The 25,051-nt window shown below is 39.0% G+C and overlaps 1 protein-coding gene across 1 annotated transcript in view; it reads left to right on the forward strand.

The window, feature by feature from the left end:
* Positions 1–25,051, forward strand: part of LOC132824211 (protein inscuteable homolog) — a 287,434-nt gene that overhangs the window by 107,204 nt on the left and 155,179 nt on the right. Inside the window, exon 5 of the mRNA XM_060838515.1 lies at positions 12,706–12,819. Within this exon, the coding sequence (XP_060694498.1) occupies positions 12,706–12,819 (114 nt within the window). The remainder of the gene's footprint in view (positions 1–12,705; positions 12,820–25,051) is intronic.

Genomic DNA, 25,051 nt, shown 5'->3' on the forward strand with positions numbered 1-25,051 from the left:
TAACTGTATTGAAGTTGTTAAGAATTGTAATCCCCTTTAATAATTATTCTTACCTTTTCCCTCTTGTTTCATATAGTTACATATTGCAAAAGCTATTCAATGTTTGTTAGTGCTTAGGCAAAACATGTGCTTAGCTTTACAGGCCATTTTATGGTTTCCTGATTTAGACTGGTTAAAACTGGTGCCAAGGTATAAAAAGTCTCAAAGCAAGAGATGTACAAAATGGAGAGTGATTAGATTACTTACAGTGTCGAAACAGGCCCTTCGGCCCAACATGTCCACACCGACCCGCCAAAGCGCAACCCACCCATACCCCTACATATACCCCTTACCTAACACTACAGGCAATTTAGCATGGCCAATTCACCTGACCCGCACATCTTTGGACTGTGGGAGGAAACCGGAGCACCCGGAGGAAACCCACGCAGACACGGGGAGAACGTGCAAACTCCACACAGTCGCCTGAGGCGGGAATTGAACCCAGGTCCCTGGTGCTGTGAGGCAGCATGCTAACCACTATGCCACCGTGATAAATAACATTAATTGAAGCTTAGTGAGACGCGTCTAAGTGTGATTTGTAATATTATTTCTTTGAATAGCTTCACCATTAGAACATAAATAGGTTTTTATTATTGAACTACACTTTGGGATGTTGATAGAGTAGGAATTGTCACACAGTCTGTGTTAACTTATTTCTCCCTGCACCATAATCTTATATTTTCTCCAATAAACTTTGATACCTTCTAGAAATCCAAATATAATCAGTCTACAGGTTCTCTTTATCCACTGCACACGTTATTCCTTGAAATAATCTTAATAGATGGGTTAAATATGATTTCCCTTTCACAAGTTGCTGACACTTTCTGATTACCTTGAATTTTCCTAAATGCCCAGCCATAACCTGTGATCATTTCTAACACCTTCGCAATGACAGATATCAAGCCAAACTGGCCTATAGTTTTCTGTTTGCTGCTTCATTCCCTTCTTGAATAGAAGGTTATCTTTGTTTCGTATCAATCTGATGGAAACTTCCCTCAATCTAGGGAATTTTGGAACATTAACACCAACACATTTGGTATCTCATTAGCTACCTCTTTTAAGAGACCTGGAATCTTGTCAGCCCATTGCTCTGTCGGCTTGCTTTGGTATTATTTGTTCATTGATTGTACTTTCACTTGGTCTCTCTCTCGTGCCCACCACCTTTTTGTATCCTCAACAGTGAAGAAAGAAGCAAAATACGTGTTCATTCATCTGCTTTTTTTTCGTATTATCTGCTATTAACTCCATTCTTACCCCAAGAGGACCAACACTAACTCTTGCTATCCACTTTTATCTTTCTCTCTGGCTTCCTCCCGTACTCTCATATTTTTCTTCCTGATTGGTCTTTTGGTCATTGTTTGCTGTTCTCTATATTCTGACCAATTGTCTGATCTGTCACTCATCCTTGTGCAGTTATATGCTTTGTCATCCTTAAGTTTGATGATTTCTCATGGAAGGTTAAAATCTTCAAAAATATTTTTCTAGCAATTTAGGAGGTCATCATTGTGGAGCTATACTGCAATTACAAAGAGATTGCCTACAAAAAGAAACCTGACATCTGCATTGCCTATCAGAAAATCTTAGTCATGCCTCTCATGATAGTCTGTCTACATTGCAAAAGAAAAACAGTGAGCTAAGGGTTAAATTTATTGTTTTATTGATTAGGGTAGAGGGAAAATTATATATTTTGCCCCTACAGATATAGATAAGAATCCATTAAACATTTTTTGTGTATCAGATTACTCAGCTTGTCAAAAAAAGCTGATTCCCTTCTGTTAGTTCAAATGAAATGTGCTATTTGATGACAGCAAGTGAGGGGAAGGTGAAGTGTGACATGTAATGTTGCTGCCTTTTCAGATGCTCTCTGGAAATGGTTTTGGCTTTCATTTCCTACAGTGTTAACCGCTTGAATGTTTTAATCTATTAAAAGTAATTCCCTTTTGATAAATGCAGTTCTTTTTAACAGAATGTTAACTGTAGTATATGGCTGAAGTTATGTAGAAACTACTTGTTGATTTTATAATAAATCTGCTCAAAGAGAAATTGACAACCAGTGCTTTAATTCAATATATAAAGTTCTCAGGATTCTCATTTGTAACTATATTATATTTTCTTCTCTATTTTACCAATGACTTCAAGACTTGGTGATCATTTTTGTACTGGAATTAATACATTTAGGAATTTTTTAAAAAATCAGTAAATTATCTGGAATCTGCAACTGCTTATTAAAAAAAAGATTGAAAAGGATTTTAAGAGTTTGCCTTAATTGTAAAAGGAGGAATTGTAGTTTTCTTGGATCATAAGAAATGATATGTATGCCTGGAGACCCTTGACCTGAATACAGAAGAGGAAGTTAAGAAAGAAGACATGGGATTGGCATAGATGGGTTGGACGGATGGGTCTGATTCTGTGCTGTACATCTCTATGACTCTTTGACATGACTGGTAGCCACAGAGAGGAGCTATAAGCAGAAGAATAGAAGGATGAAAGCGGTCAACACACAAATGCAAAGAAAACGAGAAAACAGAGATAGAAAAAGTAATGCAGAGAAGAAGAAGCAAATTGCTTTCAGTTAAAAAAAAGTCAGAATTTTTTGTTTGCCAGAAAAAGAGAGGCGCAAATTTGCTGGTACTGTGTGCACTAGTTAAAATGATTTAAAACCAGAATATGATATACATATCAGCAACACAAAAGAAACTAATGTTTGCCCAGAAGGAACCAAACTATGAAGCAGGTTGTTATTAGTTAGTTGGTTGAAAAACAACTCTAATAAGTTATGTTGTCAGAAAAGCTGTCATAACTCATTAGAGAGAATGTTCATCGAATTGTGCCTTCCTAGTAATCTGTACCCATGAATCTTTAAGATGAAAGCTATTGCGGGAAATGACTCCTGATGTACCTTGTGTGAGAAAACAACAGTATAGTCTGGCTATGTAGTATTGTTAATAGTTGTCTAAGATGTTTGTGTTGTTGCACATATGTCAGACCAGACAGGCAGTATGCCTTTAAGACAGGTACATAACATCATGACATATGACATTCTGTCTTCAGTCACTGCATTAGTATATTGTCATACAGTTCAGTGTATCCAATCAGTTACCTCTGTGTATATAATATATAGTAATATCAGCAAGCTTAGAACCCCTGTTATGCATAAGTCTAAAATTATAATTCAAGGTTTGTGCAAAGATTTGTAGCTCGGGTGCTCGTTGTTGTGGTTCTGTTCGCCGAGCTGGAAGTTTTTGTTGCAAACGTTTCGTCCCCTGGCTAGACGACATCATCAGTGCTCTGGAGCCTCCTGCGAAGCGCTTCTTTGATGTTTCTTCTGGTATTTATAGTGGTCTGTCCTTGCCGCTTCTGGGTGTCAGTTTCAGCTGTCTGCTGTAGTGGTTGGTATATTGGGTCCAGGTCGATGTGTTTGTTGATGGAGTTTGTGGATGAATGCCATGCCTCTAGGAATTCCCTGGCTGTTCTCTGTCTGGCTTGCCCTATGATAGTAGTGTTTTTCCAGTCGAATTCATGTTGCTTGTTGTCTGAGTGTGTGGCTACTAGGGATAGCTGGTCGCGTCGTTTCGTGGCTAGTTGATGTTCATGTATGCGGATTGTTAGCTGTCTTCCTGTTTGTCCTATATAGTGTTTTGTGCAGTCCTTGCATGGTATTTTGTAAACTACATTAGTTTTGCTCATGTTGGGTATCGGGTCCTTTGTTCTAGTAAGTTGTTGTCTGAGCGTGGCTGTTGGTTTGTGTGCCGTTATGAGTCCTAAGGGTCGCAGTAGTCTGGCTGTCAGTTCTGAAACGCCCTGATTTATGGTAGTGTGGCTAGTCCTTTTGGTTGTGGCATGTCCTCGTTCCGTGGTCTTTCTCTTAGGCATCTGTTGATAAAGTTGCGCGGGTATCCGTTTTTGGCGAATACCTTGTATAGGTGTTCCTCTTCCTCTTTTCGCAGTTCTGGTGTACTGCAGTGTGTTGTGGCTCTTTTGAATAGTGTCCTGATGCAGCTTCGTTTGTGTGTGTTGGGGTGGTTACTTTCATAGTTTAGGACTTGGTCTGTGTGTGTTGTTTTCTTGTGTACCCTTGTGGTGAATTCTCCGTTCGGTGTTCTCTGTACTATCACGTCTAGGAATGGGAGTTGGCTATCCTTTTCTTCTTCTCTCGTGAATCGGATTCCTGTGAGTGTGGCGTTGATGATCCGGTGTGTTTTTTCTATTTCCGTGTTTTTGATGATTACAAACGTGTCATCGACATATCTGACCCAGAGTTTGGGTTGAATTTGTGGTAGGGCTGTTTGTTCTAACCTTTGCGTAACTGCCTCTGCTATGAGTCCCGAGATTGGTGATCCCATGGGTGTTCCGTTGATTTGTTCGTATATCTGATTGTTGAATGTAAAGTGTGTAGTGAGGCACAAGTCCAGTAGTTTAAGTATGCCGTCTTTGTTGATAGGTTCCGCCTCCTGTTTTCTGTTCTGTATGTCCAGTAGGTTGGCTATTGTTTCTCTGGCTAGGGTTTTGTCAATCAAAGTGAACAGTGCCGTCACGTCGAATGAGATCATGGTTTCTTCTTTGTCTATGTCTGTATTCCTGATGACGTCCAAGAATTCCTGTGTTGATTGTATGGAGTGTTTGGATCCGCTGACCAGGTGTTTCAGTTTCTGTTGTAGTTCTTTGGCCAGTTTGTATGCTGGTGTCCCTGGTAGTGATACTATGGGTCTGAGTGGGATGTCTGGTTTGTGTACTTTGGGTAGTCCATAGAATCTGGGGGTGTTGTTGCTTTCCGGTTTCATTCTTTGTAGGTCAGCTTTGGTTATCTGTCCGTTTTTTTGTAAATTCCTTAGTGTGTTATTTATTCTATTGGTGAGTTGTGGTGTGGGGTCAGAATCCCTCAGGATCCTGAAGGATTCTGACCCCACACCACAACTCACCAATAGAATAAATAACACACTAAGGAATCTACAAAAAAATGGACAGATAACCAAAGCTGACCTACAAAGAATGAAACCGGAAAGCAACAACACCCCCAGATTCTATGGACTACCCAAAGTACACAAACCAGACATCCCACTCAGACCCATAGTATCACTACCAGGGACACCAGCATACAAACTGGCCAAAGAACTACAACAGAAACTGAAACACCTGGTCAGCGGATCCAAACACTCCACACAATCAACACAGGAATTCTTGGACGTCATCAGGAATACAGACATAGACAAAGAAGAAACCATGATCTCATTCGACGTGACGGCACTGTTCACTTTGATTGACAAAACCCTAGCCAGAGAAACAATAGCCAACCTACTGGACATACAGAACAGAAAACAGGAGGCGGAACCTATCAACAAAGACGGCATACTTAAACTACTGGACTTTTGCCTCACTACACACTTTACATTCAACAATCAGATATACGAGCAAATCAACGGAACACCCATGGGATCACCAATCTCAGGACTCATAGCAGAGGCAGTTACGCAAAGGTTAGAACAAACAGCCCTACCACAAATTCAACCCAAACTCTGGGTCAGATATGTCGATGACACGTTTGTAATCATCAAAAACACGGAAATAGAAAAAACACACCGGATCATCAATGCCACACTCACAGGAATCCGATTCACGAGAGAAGAAGAAAAGGATAGCCAACTCCCATTCCTAGACGTGATAGTACAGAGAACACCGAACGGAGAATTCACCACAAGGGTACACAAGAAAACAACACACACAGACCAAGTCCTAAACTATGAAAGTAACCACCCCAACACACACAAACGAAGCTGCATCAGGACACTATTCAAAAGAGCCACAACACACTGCAGTACACCAGAACTGCGAAAAGAGGAAGAGGAACACCTATACAAGGTATTCACCAAAAACGGATACCCGCGCAACTTTATCAACAGATGCCTAAGAGACAGACCACAGAACGAGGACATGCCACAACCAAAAGGACTAGCCACACTACCATATATCAGGAGCGTTTTAGAACTGACAGCCAGACTACTGCGACCCTTAGGACTCATAACGGCACACAAACCAACAGCCACGCTCAGACAACAACTTACTAGAACAAAGGACCCGATACCCAACATGAGCAAAACTAATGTAGTTTACAAAATACCATGCAAGGACTGCACAAAACACTATATAGGACAAACAGGAAGACAGCTAACAATCCGCATACATGAACATCAACTAGCCACGAAACGACGCGACCAGCTATCCCTAGTAGCCACACACGCAGACAACAAGCAACATGAATTCGACTGGAAAAACACTACTATCATAGGGCAAGCCAGACAGAGAACAGCCAGGGAATTCCGAGAGGCATGGCATTCATCCACAAACTCCATCAACAAACACATCGACCTGGACCCAATATACCAACCACTACAGCAGACAGCTGAAACTGACGCCCAGAAGCGGCAAGGACAGACCACTATAAATAGCGGAAGAAACATCAAAGAAGCGCTTCGCAGGAGGCTCCAGAGCACTGATGATGTCACCTAGCCAGCGGACAAAATGTTTGCAACAAAAACTTCCAGCTCGGCGAACAGAACCATAAAATTATAATAAAGTAAATAGTTAACAAATATGAAGACCTCTATCTGAACAAAAATCTTGATCTTAGTGGTACTTGTTGCATGAGCTAACATACAGAGAAGCACTCAAGCCATATCACATTTGTGGTAGTGTTTAACCCAAAAAAACCACATCACTATGTATCTTTGTTTCAGTGACTGACTAAGGTGAAGTTTACCTTTGTTTATTTGAGGTCACAGTTGCCTATTAATTCATTAAGTTAGTGGGCAAAAAATTGGTAGATGGAATATGATGTGGCTAAGGTTAAAATTGTCCATTTCAGCTGGAAAATAGAAAAGCAGTGTGCAACTTAAATAGAGAGATATTTCCACACTCAGTCATACAGAGGAATCTGGGTGTCATGGTTGGATACAGAAAGTCATTAGGAAGCAAATGGAATGTTGTCATTTTTTCCCCCCAAGGGAAATAAAACATAAAAGTAGGAAGTCTTACTGAGCGAAAATATTCCAGAAGTTGTACTTCCAAATAAACCTGTTGGACTATAACCTGCTGCTGTGTAATTTTTAACTTTATCCACCCGAGTCCAACATTGGCACCTTCACGTCATGAGCTGTTCAGGGCACTGGTGAGATCATCACTGAAACTGTGGATGCTTTTTGTTTCCTTATTTGAAAGAAAAGTATTTATTTTAAAATCTGTTCAGAGAAGGTTCATACAATTCATTCATGGGAAGAAGGGCTCGTCTTATGAAGAAATGTCTGAACAGGTTAGTTATCTACCCATTACAGTTCAGAGGAATGAAAGAAGATCTTATTTGAAACATGAAATCTTAAGGAGGACTGGAGAGGGTGGATATCCAGAGGATGTTTGTATTTGTGGAAGAGATTAAAATTGGGAGACGGAGCTTAAGAATAAAACAGAGGAGAACTTTTTCAGTCTTAAAGAGCTGTTAGAGTGTGGAATTTTCTTCCCCAAAAGGTGTTGCAGGCTGGGTCATTGAATTTATTCAAGGCTGAGAGTATTGGATTTTTAATCAGAAAGAAAGTCAAGGATTATGGAGTACAAACAACAAAGTGAAGATATGGACATAAACAGATCAACCAAGATCATATTGAATGGTGGCATTGGCTTGAAGGGACAAACTGTCTACTCCTGCTTCAACATTATTAGATTTCCTTCAGTGTGGAAACAGGCCCTTCGGCCCAACAAGTCCACACCGATCCTCCGAAGAGTAACCCATTCAGACCCATTTCCCTCTGACTAACGCACCTAACTTTTGGGCAACTTAGCATAGCCAATTCACCTGACTGTAGGAGGAAACCCACGCAGACATGGGGAGAATGTGCAAAACTCCACACAGATAGCCACCCAAGGCTGGAATCAAACCTGAGACCACAGTGCTGTGAGGCAGCAGTGCTAACCACTGAGCCACCATGCCACCCGCTATGTGTTTATGTGTTTAATCTGCACTGGTTATGGTTTGTGTTAAAGCAAAAGCTTTGAAAAGATTAAAATTTTATTGGTAATTTGTTCATGTGGGAATCATTTAGTAAATGTGTGATGTGCTTAGAATTATGTTTTACCCATTAACAATTTTTTCCTCCTTATCTATAGGAAAAATTTTGCACAAAATATTAAACAAATATTCTCACTATTTCTCTTACCTACCTGACATGTTGCCTTTTACAGATTTAATCTGCATGCTTTCAGGTTCTTGTTCTTTGTAATACATAATTGATACCTGAGCTGAGGCCAGAAGATTTTAGTCAACTGACAGACCAAATTCAATAGATAAAGCCTTTTTGTTTCTGACATTTGAGTAATCAATTTATCAGGCATAATCCAAATATATCAATGTTTTAACTTCAGCGTGACAAGCACACGTTCTGCCACTTTGATTTACAATCTTTTAGCAGCCAGTCAGAGTGCATTAATTCTTCATATAATGCAGCTAGGTTGTGGATAAAGGCAAATGTTTCATAGGATAATCAGATAGATGGTTCAGCACCACATCCAAGTTTTCATGTGATATTTTTAGTGTAATGTAATTTGTGAGCTGTATAATAAATAAGCATACTCATTTGTCTTCCTGTAATACCTCATGGCACCTTATGGAGAGGTACATGTCAGCCTCACAAGAGAAAGCTGACAAACATCTTTCAAAGAGAAGCATTAACCATTTTGCTAATCATAATTGTGATATCACCATTAACTGTTAGGGCATGTCTGTGAAATTCCTTTGCTATCTATCCCTCCATATTGATTCTTCATTCCAAGATCTTAGAAACTTCTTCAATCTCCCAACCTTTAGTAGTCTCTTCACTCTTATGCATTTGAGAACTGACAAGGCATTTTTCAACAACTTTCTTGTAACCATATTGACCCCAAACTGCATTGGCTGTCTGTGTAGTGCTAGACTCCCATCTTCTTCTTTATTGCTGGTGAGATTCTAAAATTATTCTGATTTGCATAATGGAATAAAGGACATTAGAATTTTTAAATCATTTGGCAGGTTTGAATTGATAGAAAGAACTGAGATAGTATTGTGCAAGTTGAAGCAACATCATCGTTGTGGTAAGCCGATTACACTCTAGTTGACAGAATCATAGAATTGCTGCAGTGGGAATGAATCCTTCTGACCTATCATGTCTGCACCACATCTCCTCACATGCTTTATGATTTTGTATGATTCTCCTGCCTTTTCCCTGTACTCTTATACATTTGTTTCCAGACAAGTAATATCGAAGGTACATTGGAATGGCCTGATTGAGCCTGCACTCATTTCCAGGCTACGCATTCCAGATCCTAAATTACTTGCTGCATCAATTTTGTTTTCTCAGACCACATTTGTTTCTTTCTAGATTACTTTAAATGTGTGCTCTCTAGTTCCAGGTTATTTTATAAGTGGGAACACTTTCTCACCTTTTTCTCTGTCTCTCATAATTTTGAAAACTTCTATAAAATCTCCTTTTAGCCTCTCCTCTCGAAAGGAGGCAGTTCTAATGCTTCTCATCTTTCTTCATAATGGAGATTTCTGATCCATGGGAGCCATTCTTGTAAACCCCTTTTCCAATGCATTCACATTCTTTTCGAAGTGCGTCACCCAGAACTACAATATTCTAGCTGAGGTCTAACTGTGACTTTTACATGCTCAGCGTAACCTCCTCACACTTAAACTCTATGCCCCTACTACTAAAGTTAAAGGCAATGTATGCTTTATGAACAGCTTTGTCTACCTTTTCTGACATCTTTTATTATTGTGTTTCCATGGTGTCTCTACCAAAATATCACCCCTCACTTATCCATATTGGGCTTCATCAGCAACCCTACGAGCCTACTCTATCAACTTGTCACTTTCCATTTGAAGTTCTACATTGTTCCCCACACTGTTTATAATGCTTCCAAATTTTGTATCAACCACAAGCTTTGCTTACCTCTTGTACACTAAGGTCCAGATGGTTAATGTATGACAGAACATGGTGGAAAACACTTGATAGATGAAATATCATGTGGGAAAATGTGAGTTTGTGCACTTTGGCAGGAAGAATAAAAGAACTGAATACTGTTTAAGTGGACAGATACTGGAAAGATGCAGCACTGTGGGATTTCAGAATCCTTGTGCATAAATCAAAAACTGCCAGCATCCATCTGAACCAGTGCTAGGGAACTAAAATAACCTGTTGGCCTTTATTTCAAAGGGATTTGAGCATAAAAATTGGAGACTTGTTACACTGTACAAGGTACTAATCAGACCTCACTTGGGATAGTGTGAACAGTTTTGTCCCTTTTATCAAAGAAAGAAAAGATGCACTGGCATTTGAGGTAGTGCAAAGAAGGTTTACTAGATTGATCCAGGTGTGGAGGGATCTTCTTGTAAAAGGCTGAATAAATTGAACTCATTGGGATTTTGAAGAATGAAGCAGACTTTATTGAAGCACCTAAAAGTGTTTGGGGTCTTGACAGGCTAAGAGAGATTATTTCCCTTTGTAGGAGAGTCTAGAACTAGAGAACTTAAGCTCAAAGTAAGGGGTTATCCATTTAAGGCAGATGAAGAGGAAGTTCTTCTTTCACAGGGTAGTGAATCTATAGAGTTCTTCACATTGGAGGGCTGTCAAGTCTGGTTGATTTAAGCATATTCATGGCCTAAGATTGACATGTTTAATCAGTAAGGGAATAAAGAGTTCTGGGGATAAAACAGGAAAGTGTTGAGCATTATCAGGTCAGTCATGGTCTCATTGAATGGCACAGCAGAATTGAGGGCTGAATGGTCTACATTTATTCCTACATGTTATGGTCTAAAAAGCAAGGATTCCAACTCTGACTCCGAGATAACTTCACTACAAATCTCCCTCCAGCCCAAACAAAATCCATCAACAATTAAACTGTTTATTTTCGGTCAAACAATTTTGCATTCCAGATGCTGCTGTCCATTTTGTTCAACTTATTTAACCTTGTTCACAAGTCTGTTGTGTGGTACCACATCAAACATCTGTTAGAAGTCCATGATACTACACCAACAGCATTATGCTTGTCAACCATTTCATTGTACAAATCCATTCTGGTTCTCCTTAATTAGCATTTGTCCATGTTGACTATTCATTCTATCCAGAATTGTGGTAACTGGAAGTGTCCCCACCATAGAAGTTGCACTAATTGGTTTGCAAATGTTTACTTTTGCAACTTTTCTTCAAGAAGGCATAATATTTGCAATTCTTTGGTTCCCTAGCACTGCCTTGAAGCTAAAGAGGACTGAAAAATAATAGACAGCGCCTCCACAATTTCAATTCTACTCTTCCTTCAGTTTCCTTGGGTAAATCTTATCTGTTCCAGTGTTTGTCAACTTTATTACTGGACTGTCTTAGTATAGAAAGTCATTCGATATGACTTCCATGTCAATTTAGAACCCATCTCATGACTAAATTTCCTTCTTTGTCATTATGTACAGCTGCTTCCTTTGTAAAGTCACATGCAAAGTATTCGTTTAATGACTCACCCACAGCCCATTTGTTTCTATTTGTAAATCCCCTTTTTGGTCCTTAATCAGAGCCTTCTCTTTTTACATCTTTTTACTATTTAAGTGCTGATAGAAGGCATAAAAGGGAATGTTATGTTAGCTGCCAGTTTCTTTCCATGATCACTCTTTCCCTTTATTTGCTTTTACACCTCGCTTCGGAACCTTCTTTATTCAGCCTAGTTCTGAATTTCTACCCAATCCTGTTATTATTACATTTGTTATAAATTGTCTTATCTCTATCTGTTTTTTCATGCTCTGTCATTTAATTGCCCTTCCTTTCCATTTTTATGGAATATAGTTTGACTGATTTAGATGTTTAATATTTTCTTAATTTGACTCCACCTATTAATTTGCTATTCTTTTCTGTAGTGCTAACTGTTTCTCTTGGTATTTTGTGCACTTTGAATCTTCTTTGATACTTTCTCCTAGTTTTCACGCTCTGCAAATTTACTTTAAACCCTCCCCAATAACATTGGTAAAATGTAATGTATTGATTAACAAACTACATCATTATGTTTATTTCCCTATTGAAGTAAAGTGTCTCACCATTCTTTTAAAGCAGTTCTCTTCTAATGATTATAATAGGAAATGATTTGAGTTCAATTCATTTCAGGGTCTTCTCATGGTGTCCTGATCACTATAAACACCATTGTTACATACATGTAAACCTTTTTATCACAGATTTTAAGGTCAATTTACGGGTATTTGGTTTTAGAAAAAGAAAATCTGACAGTGTTCTATGCATCCTCATTTATTCTCTCTTTACTGCTATTAATGAGACTGATCCAGAATTTAATAAAGCACTTATTAATGTTTCTTTTAATGAATTTGAATTTTGATCTTGTTTATTACATTGTTGTGTAACAATATTGTGAAAATATGGTCATGAAAGCAGTCAATTACTAAAGCATCAGTAATGTTACCAAGTATTTGTTTCCTTACGGGAAATAAATATCACTCTGCTTAATGTGGTCTTTTCTAGGTGTCAACACAGCAATTAAACAGAATTAATGTTGTCTTCTTTTGGAATTTATACACAGATCAAAGTTGCATGTTGATATTACATCATTACTTAGACAAGTGATATTTATTCGCATATATCTCTTGTTTTACAGGATCTGGTGATGCAATTAGATTCAGCAACCAGCATATATAATATTGAGACAGCTGTCAGTAGCCTCATTAGCTTGACACAGGAAGGTGCTCACTTGTGTCACATCATTGCCAAGGTAAGAAAGGACCTTCTACAATTGTTTTCATTGGACATGTGAAAAAACTATTTGCTGAATTTTCCCAGCTCTGTCAAGGTGACTTTGGAGGCCGGGAGAAAGTGTGGAAAATGACTAATGTTGGGTTGGCTCTATGATGAGGTTCTGCCTCCATGTGCCTTTCCTGGAGGCGGGCTTCTAATAGTTATGACTGCCTCCACAACAGTGGTGACTAGGGGAAAGTGAGGACTGCAGATACTGGAGATCAAAGTGTGGTGCTGGTCATTCTTGATGAAGGGCTTATGCCCAAAATGTTGACTGTCCTGCTCCTTGGATGCTGCCTGAAATGCTGTGCTTTTTCAGTGCCACACTTTTCGACAGTGATGACTAGGCAATTAGGGCACCTAATGGAGAAATTAGCCTCCGCTATGGAATTATTTTCCAATTTTTTTGATGGTGCCTATGTTCCATAATGTGTCAAGTGGTGCTATATCTGAGTTTGGGTAAAGATGAGTGAAAGGAGTTATTGTTTACCATTGGGCAACCAAGTCTTGTTAAATGCTCCCTGCCAAAAATGTCTCCTGTCAACGCATTAATGGGCCTAATTGGATATGCACCAAGGCCTGGTAGGTAATCTGTATTGTATTGTCACCATCTCTCGCATGATCGGTCTGAGGCAGGACTGTTGAGTAGTTAGTTCGCACAATATTTTGAAGTTTTGCTCTGACCCTGCCTCTTGCACTTTTTCCATGGTTTCAGAAGATTTCAGCCCATCATGTAGGTGCTTTTGCTAAGTAGCAAACTATTATAATAATTTCTCCTCAAGATGAGGGCAATTCATTGTTCCCACTTCATGGACATGCACATTGCTAGTGTTGTTGCTCTTGCTGTAATGGCATCTCCATTGGTGCCACTTATATTCCTGCCATTGGTCTCTCAGCAGCACCCACACTGGAAGGGAGTCTGATTTATGCAATTAGATCAATTCTCTAGAAACTTTGGTGACGCCCGGGTAGGTTGGGTCCACATAAACTCATGGAATTTTCAAAGTTCCAAACAGAATTAAGACTGATATTAAGATCATGACTCAACGGGTTGTGTAAAGGCAGCTGTGGGCAACATTGATTATAATATGAATTTTACATGCAGCTTGGAAGGAAAAACAATGGGTTTAAGCCTGATATTTTAAAATTAATAAATGGCATCTATATGAAAGCTGAGACAGCCAAAATGAATTAGACTAATATGCTGATAGATGGAATAGTAGAGAAGCCGTGTTAGAAATTTGAAGGCACTTTTCAGATGATCAGAATAAATACTTTTGTACTATAAAGAGAAATTGCAAGGGGAGGATTCACCATCTGTGGTTAACTGGAGAAGTTAAGGAAAGCATGAAATGCAAGGACAAACCAAAGCACTTAAATGTACCATGAAGAGTGGCAAGTCAGATGTTTGATCAGAATACAAAGAACAGCTGAGAATGACTAAAAGGTTAGTGAGATCTAATTATTGAGAGCGTGAGAATAAGTTCATGGACATGCACATTGCCAGTGTTGTTGCTCTTGCTGTAATGGCATCTCCATTGGTGCCACTTATATTCCTGCCATTGGTCTCTCAGCAGCACCCACACTGGAAGGGAGTCTGATTTATGCAATTAGATCAATTCTCTAGAAACTTTGGTGACCTCCGGGTATGCACAAACAGATAGCAAGGGTAACTGTAGGTATTTCAAGAGGAAAGATTTTGGTCCTGTAGAGCATGTTAATGGAGAATTAGTAGTAGGTACAAAAGAATATTAAGTAAATAATTTGCTTCTGTCCACTCTATAGAAGATACAAAATTTTCCAGTGATACCTGTATATCTAGAGGGTAAAAGAAGAGATAAACCTGTTGAAACTGTAATAACAAGGGAAGCAGTACTGACCAAAGTTGTGGGTACATAAGTCTTCATGTCCTGATGGGCTTCATCCTAGAGTCTTAAAAGAGGTGACTAATGAAGTAATAAATGCATTGGTGCTAATTTTCCAAAATTCATTAGATTCTGGAAAGATTCCATTAGACTGGAAAAAGAGCAAATATAATCACTCTAGCAAACAAGAGAGCAAGGTAGAAAAAAGGAAATTATTGGTGAATCAGCTTGATGTCTATCATAGGAATTGATCATTGAGGAGATTAGAACTGAACACTTGGCAATCCTCAATCTAATGAAGAAGAGTCAGCATGGTTTTATTAAAAGAATAAATTAATTAGGAATCTTTGAAGGAGTAGCATGTGGTCTAGATAAGAAGGAGCCTGTTAAAATAATGCACTTAGCACTTGAAAAGATTCCACAGAAATAGTCATTGTCAAAAACAGAAACTACCATAGGTAGAAGATTGGCTGGCTGGTGGAAAATGGAGTTGACTTAAATATGCCTGTTTCAGATAGGCAGGATGAGATGAGTGGGATCCTACAGGCATCTCAGCAGGGCCTTTAATATGTTACACTTCATATCAACTACTTAGATGTGGGGATCAAAGTGATGGTGACACATTGGTGATGCGTGAATATAGGCAGGAAAACATGCTGTGAAAATGATATAGCAATGATCATAAAATTTAGGACAATGATAAGAAAGGTTAATAGGCAATCCAGGATAAGAATGATAACTGGAGAAGGGCTGACTTTCATGGGTCACAAACCGAGCTGGACCAGATAGAATGGAACAAAAGATTGGTGGGGAAAAACTGTAGTTGGACAAAGGGCTGCCTTCAAGGAGGAGATTATTTGGCTATATTTCCACAAGAGAAAGGGAGACCAACTAAATTCCTGGGTGAAAACAGATATAGATGTTAATAGAAAGAAGAAAAGGTGTGTCATAACAGATGTTAGGTAAAAAACACAACTGAGAACCAAGAGGAATACTAAGTTTCAGAGGGGAGGTGAAAAAAGTATCATAGAGAAGCAACACAGCTTCTGAGAAAACACGTGTGTCCAATGTAAAGAGAATCCCACAGTCTTCTATAAGCACATAAATGGCAAAAGGAAGTGGGAGCCGAGTAGAGACCATAAAATCCAACTTACGCATGTAAGCAAGAGACAGTAAATGAATACTTTGCATCTGACTTTACTAAGGAGGTAGAAGCTACCCAGGCCATGGTGACAGAGGAGGAAGCCCTGTCACTAGAAGGATTTGACATTGATCAGGATGAAATGTTAGTTGGGCTATTGATACTTAAATTTTACAAGGCATTTGGACCAGGTGAGATGCAACCAAGAATATTGAAGGAAGTGCCAGTGGAAATTATAGGGGCACAGGCCACAATCTTTCGATCTTTCCTCGACATAGGAGATGCATATATTGTGTTCTTGTTTGCAAAAGGTTTTAAGGATAAGTCCAGCAATTAGTATTCAGTTTATCTTTGTTGGAGACGCATGTTAGAATTCTCCAAAAAAATGTTCCAAATAGAATTAGAAGTCACACAAGAAAAGTAATGCTATTTAACAAGAACCAGTTTGGATTTCTAAAGAGGAAATCTTTTTGGATTAACTTGCTGTAATTGTTTGAAGAGATAACAAAAATGGTCGATTAAGGTTGATGTGGTGGACATGGAGTTTCAAAAAGCACTTCAGTGTATTGCCACGCAACAAACATGTGAGGGAAGTGAGAACTCGTGGCTGTAGTAACATGGATACAAAGCTGGCTGAGTAACAGGACACAGAATAATGGTTAATGGATAGTTTTCAGGCTGAAGAGGGATTTGTAATAGGGTTACTCAGGATTTGTATTGGGACACTTGGTTTTCATGAGGTATAGTCATGGTTTGATCTTGGTGTGCAAGGAGCAATTTCAAAAGTTGCAGATGAGATGAAACTTGGAAGCATTGCAAACTGAGTGTAGAACTCCTAAAGGACAGTGGACAGATGAAATTCAATTTAGAGGAATATGGACAGACAACATAAAATAGAGAGCACACTACCTAAGGTGAGACGACAAGTGGAGAGATCAGTTAATAAAATATGTAGTATCCTGGGCTTTATTAATAGGGGCATACAGTACATATGCCAGGAGGGTAGGCTTGTTAGACAACTGTTAGATCCAGCTGGAGTATTGTGTAAACATCTGGTCCACACATGAGAATAAGAATGTGAATATATTGGAGAGAAGCTATTTACCAAGATGATTGCAACTTGGGACTGTCCTCCATAAAGGGATGAATGCTAAGCGGAGATCTGAGAAACTTCCAAAATCATGAGAGTTTATTTTTATTCTCTTGTGGGATGTGGGCATCACTGGCTGTCACCATTTATGGCCTGTTCCTAGCCGCCCTTGAGAAGGTGGAGTTGCTGCCTTGAATCGTTGCAGTCCATGTGCTGTAGAAAGACTTGCAGTGCTATTAGGGAAGGAGTCTCAGGATTATGACCCAGTGGCACTGAAGGAATTGTGATATATTTCCAAATCAAGATGTTGTGTGGCTTAGAGGGAAACTTGTAGATGTGGTGGTGTAGCCATATGTCTGTTTCTCTTGTCCTTCTAGATGGCAATGGTCGTGGATTTAGAAGGTGTTTTCTGAAGATCTTTGGCTATTTTTTGCAGTGCAGCTTGTAGATAGTATACTTTTCTTCTGCTGACAGCCAGTGGTGGTGGGAGTGGATGCTTGTGGATATATGGTGCCAATAAAGTGGGCTGCTTTTCCCGATGGTGTCAAGCTTCTTGAGTGTTGTTGGTGATGCATGCATCCAGATATGTGGAGAGTATTCTATCACACTCCTGACTTCTGCCTTGTAGATGGTGGACAGGCTTTGGGGAGTCAGGATTATTCCACACCTCTGGTCTGCTCTTGTAGCCATTGTATTTATATGGTGAGTCCAGTTGAGTTTCTGGTCAATGGTAATCCCTGGGATGTTGATAGTGGGGGATTCAGTAATAGACATTGAATAGTGAGGGGACGTGGTTAGATTTATCTCTTATAGGATATTGTCATAGCCTGATGTTTGTGTGGCATTGATGTTATTTGCCACTTTTCAGGTAAAGCCTGTGTATTGTCCAGGTCTTGTTGCATTTGAATATGAACTGCTTCAGTATCTGACAAGTCATGAATGGTGGTGAACATTGTAATCATTGGCAAACTTCCCCACTTCTTACCTTATGTTGGAGAAAAGGTCATTGAAGCAGTTGTAGATGGTTGGGCCTTGGACACTAACCTGAGGAATTCCTACTGAGATGTCTGGACCTGAGATGACTCATGTTCGACAACCACTACTAACTTCCTATGTATCAGGTTTGACTCCAATCATTGGAGAGTTTGCTCCCTGATTCCCATTGACTTCAGTTTTGGTAGGGCTTAGCCAGTTGAATGTCCGATTTATGGCAAGGGATGTTTCTCACATCTCCTTTGTAATTCAGCTCTTGTGTCTATGTTTGAACTAAAGCTGGAATGAGGTCAGGAATTGAACGGTCCTGGCAGAACCCAAATTGGTTGTCACTGAGCAGGTTATTGCTGGGCAGGTGCTGCTTGATAGTACTGTAGATGACACGCCTGATGATTGAGAACAGGCTATTGGGCAGTAAGTGGTTGGGTTGGATTTGTCCTGCTTCTGTGTACATGACATGCCTGGGCAATTTTCGACATTAGTGGGTAGTTACTGATGTTGTAACTATAGATTGGAACAGGGTTGTGGCAAGTTCTGGATCACAAGTCTTCAGTACTATGGCCAGAATGTTGCCGGGATCATAGCCTTTGCAGTATCCAGTGCCTCCAACTGTTTCTTGATATCATGTACAGTAAAGCAAATTGGCTGAAGATTGGTGATGCTGGGGACCACTAGAAGAAACAAAATAGATTATCCGCTTGGGACTGCTGGCTGAAGATTGTTACCAATTCTTCAGCCTTACTTTTGTACTGATATGTGGGTTTCTTCCACCACTGAAGCTGGGAAATTTATAGGGGTACCCTCCTCCAGTGAGTTTTATAATTGTCCACCACCGTTTATGATTGGATGTGGCAGGAGTGGACTTGACAAAGTGGATACGTGAAAGGATGTTTCACCTTGTCAGAGAAACTAGGACACAACTTAAAATAAGATGGTGATGAGGAGGAATTGTTTCCAGCTCTCTTCCCCAGGTGCAAATAAGATCATTGAATGCTTTTCAGGTAGAATTAGAGACAGGCAAATATTACCACAAACAGATAAACCATCATTTTATTTAACAGTGGAGCAAGTTAAAGAGGTCAAAAGGCTTAATCCTGCTCCTAATTAATGTGTTTATTTATTCATATGTTCATATGTTTCCTTTAATAAGGAGAGGTACTGCATGCAAGAAGGTGGTGGTCACATTTAGATTGACTGCAACTCTTTAAGATTCTATTAAACCTGGAACAGAATCCAATTATGGCTCTTATTAAATATAAAAGATAGAGCTATCACCAGACAATATAGAGCCCACAGGTTCAGTCGTACATGTTTCCTGAACCCTACAATTAAAATGGTATTCGTATGAGTCATAGCTCATTTATTGATATTGTAGGGAGGGGTTAATTTGACTTTTATTTTCAGAAATGGAACAAAAAAATTGAAGGAACTGTTTGTTATGACAGATCTACATAGATATCTGGCCTCCCAGTTGCTGTCTGCAATTGCTTTCAAAAAGTATAGCTAAGTGCAGTCTTGCTTTCTGATGGCTGTTAGAAATGTTCAGTATTGATTGCAGCAACCTCATTTTCAACTAGTCTTGACCTCACACTGAGATGTTCATGATGCTGGAATGTAGACATGAGATTGAAGGAAATTCTATCAATGTACCTTGACACTTACAAAGGCACACAATAAAATAAGACATCTGGACTGTTTGGAATGGCTTCATTTGTTGTGCTCCGAGAATGCTCCTACGTCTAATGTAATATTTTTGAGCTATGATTCATCATTTTTAAGGAAGAAATTTTAGTTTTTCATGTGCATTTCTTTTGCATTGGTTTTGAACCAGATATCTCACTACAGAACATATAGACAGCCTGTAAAATTGAATGAAATGTGCTTTAATTTTTTTTGTGGGACATAAGTTTCACTGTCAAGGCCAGTGCTTGTTACCTACCCTAAATTATTCTTGAACTGAGTAACATGCCAGGCCGTTTCTGAAGGCAGCTAAGAATCAACCACACTGATGTGGGTCTGAAGTCACATGGAGGCCAGACGAGGCAAGGATAGCAGATTTTCATCTGAAAGGACATGAATGGACGAAATGGGTTTTTATGATAAAAGATGGTGGTTCATTTCACCATTACTGATACCAACTTTATGTTCTAGATTTATTTGTTAAATTTAAATTGCACCAGCTACCCTGCTAAGATTGATCCTTTGACTCCAGATAATTAGCCTGCGCTTCTGGATTATTAGTCTAGTAATAACTATTGTTACACTAATTTTTTTACCACTGCCTATTTGCAGTTACCTCTTATTGTAAGGGGTTCTTTCTTCTGCTGAGCTGAAGTAGTCATTCTAATTAGTCAAGCTACCAAGATGACCTCTCCCCTCTCAAATAGGTACTGAAGTGAGGCACTTACTCTTATGTTCTATAGCAAGTCAGCAGATTAGCAATGACTAAGAAACTGAAGTACAGAAAATAATCAAAAAGCACATATATACTCTACTTTCTATCTTGCTAGGCTACAAATAAATGCAAAATGATAGAAAGTATACATGCATGTACTATGTGAAGAGGAGCATTGAGATCAAATAGTAAATGACATTATCTATTACATGTTTGTATTTAATAATACAAACGTGATTCGCTAAATTTGGTTGAACAGTTTGCCCTATGTGGCTAGGAGCTAATGGATCCAGAATGACTGTGTAAACCAAGCCTAATAATTCATTCTAAAGCTGATAAGTCACTTGCTTGACAATATATGTTGTGACCATCGTATTCTTATATCTCTTTAAGAGACAGAAAGATAGTGCAGCTAAGTGACTAATTCGTGCACAAACGAAATAATATGCAGAAATAGAAAGATCATCAATTCTATCAATATTGCAAAAATTACATTTACATCATGCACAAATTGAGTGAGATGCTTAAATACAAATAAATGGCCCCAAAATCTATGGAAAGCAATCCTTATGCTCACATTGATACAGGTTTGACTAATACACCTACACTTCCAAAATGTAAATAACACATTCGTATCTGACTGAGAAGTGCTATGGAAGACATAAATATTGGATTAGAGGCTTTCAAATAGGCATTGCAAAAACAATGGGCACGGCTTTCGGAAATAACTGCTTTTTTTTTGTGGAGAGGGAATGGACCAGGAATTTGTAAGGTTAGAGAGGTTAGTGGTAGGTTCAAAGGAGCAAGTTACTGTTGGTTTTGAAAGCAGAGGACAATCTCCAGCATTAGTTCATATCTAGTTGTAGCTATTATTTTAAAATATCATTGAGTTGAATTCTTTAACTGGAGCACATTGTTAATTAGGCGAAAATAAGGAGAGCAGATGCTGGAGATTAGAGTCGAGAGCATGGTGCTGGAAAAGCACAGCAGGTCAGGCAGCATCCGAGAAGCAGGAGAATCGACATTTCAAGCAAAAGCCCTTCATTCCTCATGAAAGACTTTTGCCCGAAACATCGATTCTCCTGCTCCTCAGAAGCTGCCTGACCTGCTGTGCTTTTGCAGCACCACACCCACATTAGTAGTTACCTGATCAAAAATAATTAATAAATTTGTCAAATGTGGTTTCACCTTTCCTAAAACTATATTGATTCCTTTTGATCATATTATGATTTTCTAAGTGGGTTGTTAAGATTCCCTGACATCAGGCTAAGTGGCTTGTGGATTTCTGTTTTCTCTCATCCTCCTTCGTTGAATAGCAATGTTACATTTCTTCATTTTCAAAAGCCTAAGGAATTTTGGAAAAACTGGCAGTGCCTAGTTATGTTCTGTACTTTACATGTTTTCAACTTATTTCAGTGTAGTTAAAGATCCTTTGGGGAAATAATGCAATTGGAGGGCACTCATGTCACTTGTATTAGACTACCTAATGACCTGGCAAAATAAAGGGTCTTCCCTATTAATCAGTTTTAATCAATAAGACATAATGGATTGTAAACACCAGACTGGAGGCAATTTGTCTGGTGCAATGGACAGCACGAATCAGCTCTGTGCTTGTTCTTGGAAATCACATTTGTGAGCACTTCTTGATTATCAATGATTACTTTGTAATGTGCATTATTTCCAGTAAAAGGAACTACTCTTGCCAGTAGTCACAAATGATTATCCTTCCAGAGTTGTGTTCGTAAGAGAATTTAATTGAGAATTTGTTGGAAAGGATAGAGCCAATCGTAGTTTAGATGTTCTCTCTGGCCTCATCAGTATTATTGCTAGTCCTTCATACTTGAGTCCTGAATCACAGAATATGTCATTGACAAATTAATTAAAATGTAGTAAATTGTGAAGCGGCCCATTTCGGTAAGAAATATAGAGAGGTCATGTATCTCTTGAATAATAGTCTACAAAGGTTTGACAAGCAAAAGATCTAGAGGTAGACACTTTCAAACTGCTCACAGTAGCAAGAAACATTAATTAGACTGTAAATCAAGCATTAAAGTTAATTTCTAAGACTATAGTTAGAGAAGACCAGTTAAACTGATATCAAACTTCGGTTATGCTGTAAAATGAAACAATGCCCACTACTGAAATCATTTTGTATGAACTTGGCAGACTGTTGGTTATCATTTAGCAGTGGCTACTGCCACTATCTCTTTCTTAGGTTAGAATCTGTAGAATTTGTTTTGTGCACTGTGATGGAGGATAAAACACAGAGTAATCTAAAGATAAGAGACTATTGTCTGACACACACGTATCATGCAATTAAGTGCACTAAGTACAAGTACTTTGGTTTGATAAATATTGCTATATTAAGATTATGGATAGATCTAGTTGTTTCCTTTCAGAACCAGAGCTTTTCTAACCTTCCAAGTTGTTGTGACATCATATAGAATGAAGCTTAATGTACTCTTCAGTGTTAATCTTTTCTGAGCCAAATCTGTTGTACTCCAGGTTAGAGAACACTTTGTGAACTATGCAAAGTTCTAATTGTTATATGGTTAAAAAAATGATAAAGAAGTGCTTAGCAAGCATAAAAATATTCAGAAGGATAGTATCAGAGTGAGTGAATATTTTTATTCAGCATGGCTGCCTTACTAGACCTGGTATTGGGGGAATGAGCCCAGTCAGATATTTAATGTTTCTATGGAGGAGCATTTTAGGAACAGTGACCGTAATTCAGTAAATTTTAAGTTACTTATGGATAAGGATATGAGTTATCCTTGGGTGGAAGTACTAAACTGAGGTAAGGCTAACTCCAACAATATTAGGCAGAAACAGAGGAATATAGTTTGGTGGGTGGGGGTGACTGTTCAAAAATAAATCCATATCTGGCATTTGAGAATCAGAGGTCAGTCGATTAGAATTCAGGACCAGCACATTCCTGTGCAAATGAAAGATAAGAAAGGCAAGATTTGGGAACCTTAGATCACAAGAGAAATTGAGAGCTCAGTCAAAAATAAAAAGATGGCATGTGTAAGGTTTAGGAAACCGAGCCCTTCAAGAAAACAAAGATAGCAGGAAAGAACTCAAACAAGGAATTAGAAGGGCTGAAAGGGGCCATGAAACAAGATTAAGAAACATTTCTACACAAGAAGGTAGCGAGAGAAAGGCCAGGTCCATTTGAGGATAAAGGAAGGAATTTATGTATGCAGCCAGAGTAAATGGGTGAGATCCTTAATGAATACTTTGCATCGGTATTCAAGAAGGAGAGGGACATTGTGGATGGTGAACATGTCATGTTGCAGCTGTACAAAACTTTAGTTAGGCAACATTTGGAATATTGCCACACCACCAAAAGGATGTGGAGGCTTTGGGGAGAGTACAAAAATGACTGACCAGGATGTTGCCTGATTTGGAGGTTATCAGCCATGAGGAGAGATTGGACAAGCTTGGTTTGTTTTCATTTGAATATTGAAAAATGAGGTGTGACCTGAAAGAAGTTTACAAAATTGTAAGAAGAATGGATAATTGAAGTATTTTTCCAAGGGTAGAATTATCAATAACACTTGATAATTCTAAGGGGTAAGTTTAAAGGGGTAAGTTTAAAGGAGATGTGAGAGGCAAGTGTTTTTACACAGATGGTGGCAAGAGCCTGAAATGCACTGCCAGAGGAGCTGGTGGAGCTAATGGAGGTAGATATAATAGCAACAATTAAGAGGCATCTTGACAGACTCATGAATAGGCAGGGATTAGGGGGGTATGGGCCATGAAGAGGCAAAAGGCTTTTAGTTTAGAAAGGCATCATGTGTCAGTGCAGTTTTGGTTGTGGTGCATCATAGGGAATGTTCTGTGCCCCTGCTTCCTCCCACAGTCCAAAGATGTGCAGATTATGTAGACTGGCCTGCTAAATTATTTGTAGTGTCCAGGGATGTGCAGGCTAGGTGGATAACCATAGGAAATACAAGGTTACAGGGATACAGTAAGGTGCGCAAATGCAAACAAATTGAGGATAAGAGTCAATCAAAGAGAAGGTAAATGCAGTAGATGACAAAGCTTGCCACATTGATCAGAAATGTTAATGGTGATACAGTATTGCATCTTAAGAATAATACAAGCCCATTTATTTGATCCTCCAAGGAAATACAATGAACACAGCCAGGAGAAGCCTAAAATAGAGCTGAACGAGATAGCACAGTTTGGAAGGTCAACTGCCATACAGAAAGAGCAATACCCATCACATTTGTCTTAATGAAGGATGGCACTATAAGAGTATATCTAGATCCAAGGCACCTTAATCTTTGACTTAAAAGGTGTCCATACACCATACCAATGCTAGAAGAATTAAATGTTAAATTTTCAAGAGCAAGATTCTTTTCAAAGTTAAGTGTGAAGCATGGATACTGGTCTGCCTCATTCCCAGCAGCCTGCAACATTTGGAATGCCATTTGGATTTAGTGTTTTCAGTAATTACCATTTTTTATAGTTACCATTTGGGCTTTCAGTTATCCGAAGTTTATTTCAACAGCAAATGGATGGGATCACTCAGAACGGCCCTTGCTGTGTTTGTAAAGCTGATGATATCACAATCACAGGTTCAACCAAGATGGGGTATGACCACAACCTTCACTTACTGATGGCAGCATCAACATTTAACAGCACAAAGTAACAGGCACACAACAACCAGATTTCCTCTCTTTCTTTACTCCAAGCATGGAGTTTGTTCTGATCCAT

This window comes from Hemiscyllium ocellatum, chromosome 18, assembly GCF_020745735.1.
Source record: "Hemiscyllium ocellatum isolate sHemOce1 chromosome 18, sHemOce1.pat.X.cur, whole genome shotgun sequence".
NCBI classification, from domain to species: domain Eukaryota; kingdom Metazoa; phylum Chordata; class Chondrichthyes; order Orectolobiformes; family Hemiscylliidae; genus Hemiscyllium; species Hemiscyllium ocellatum.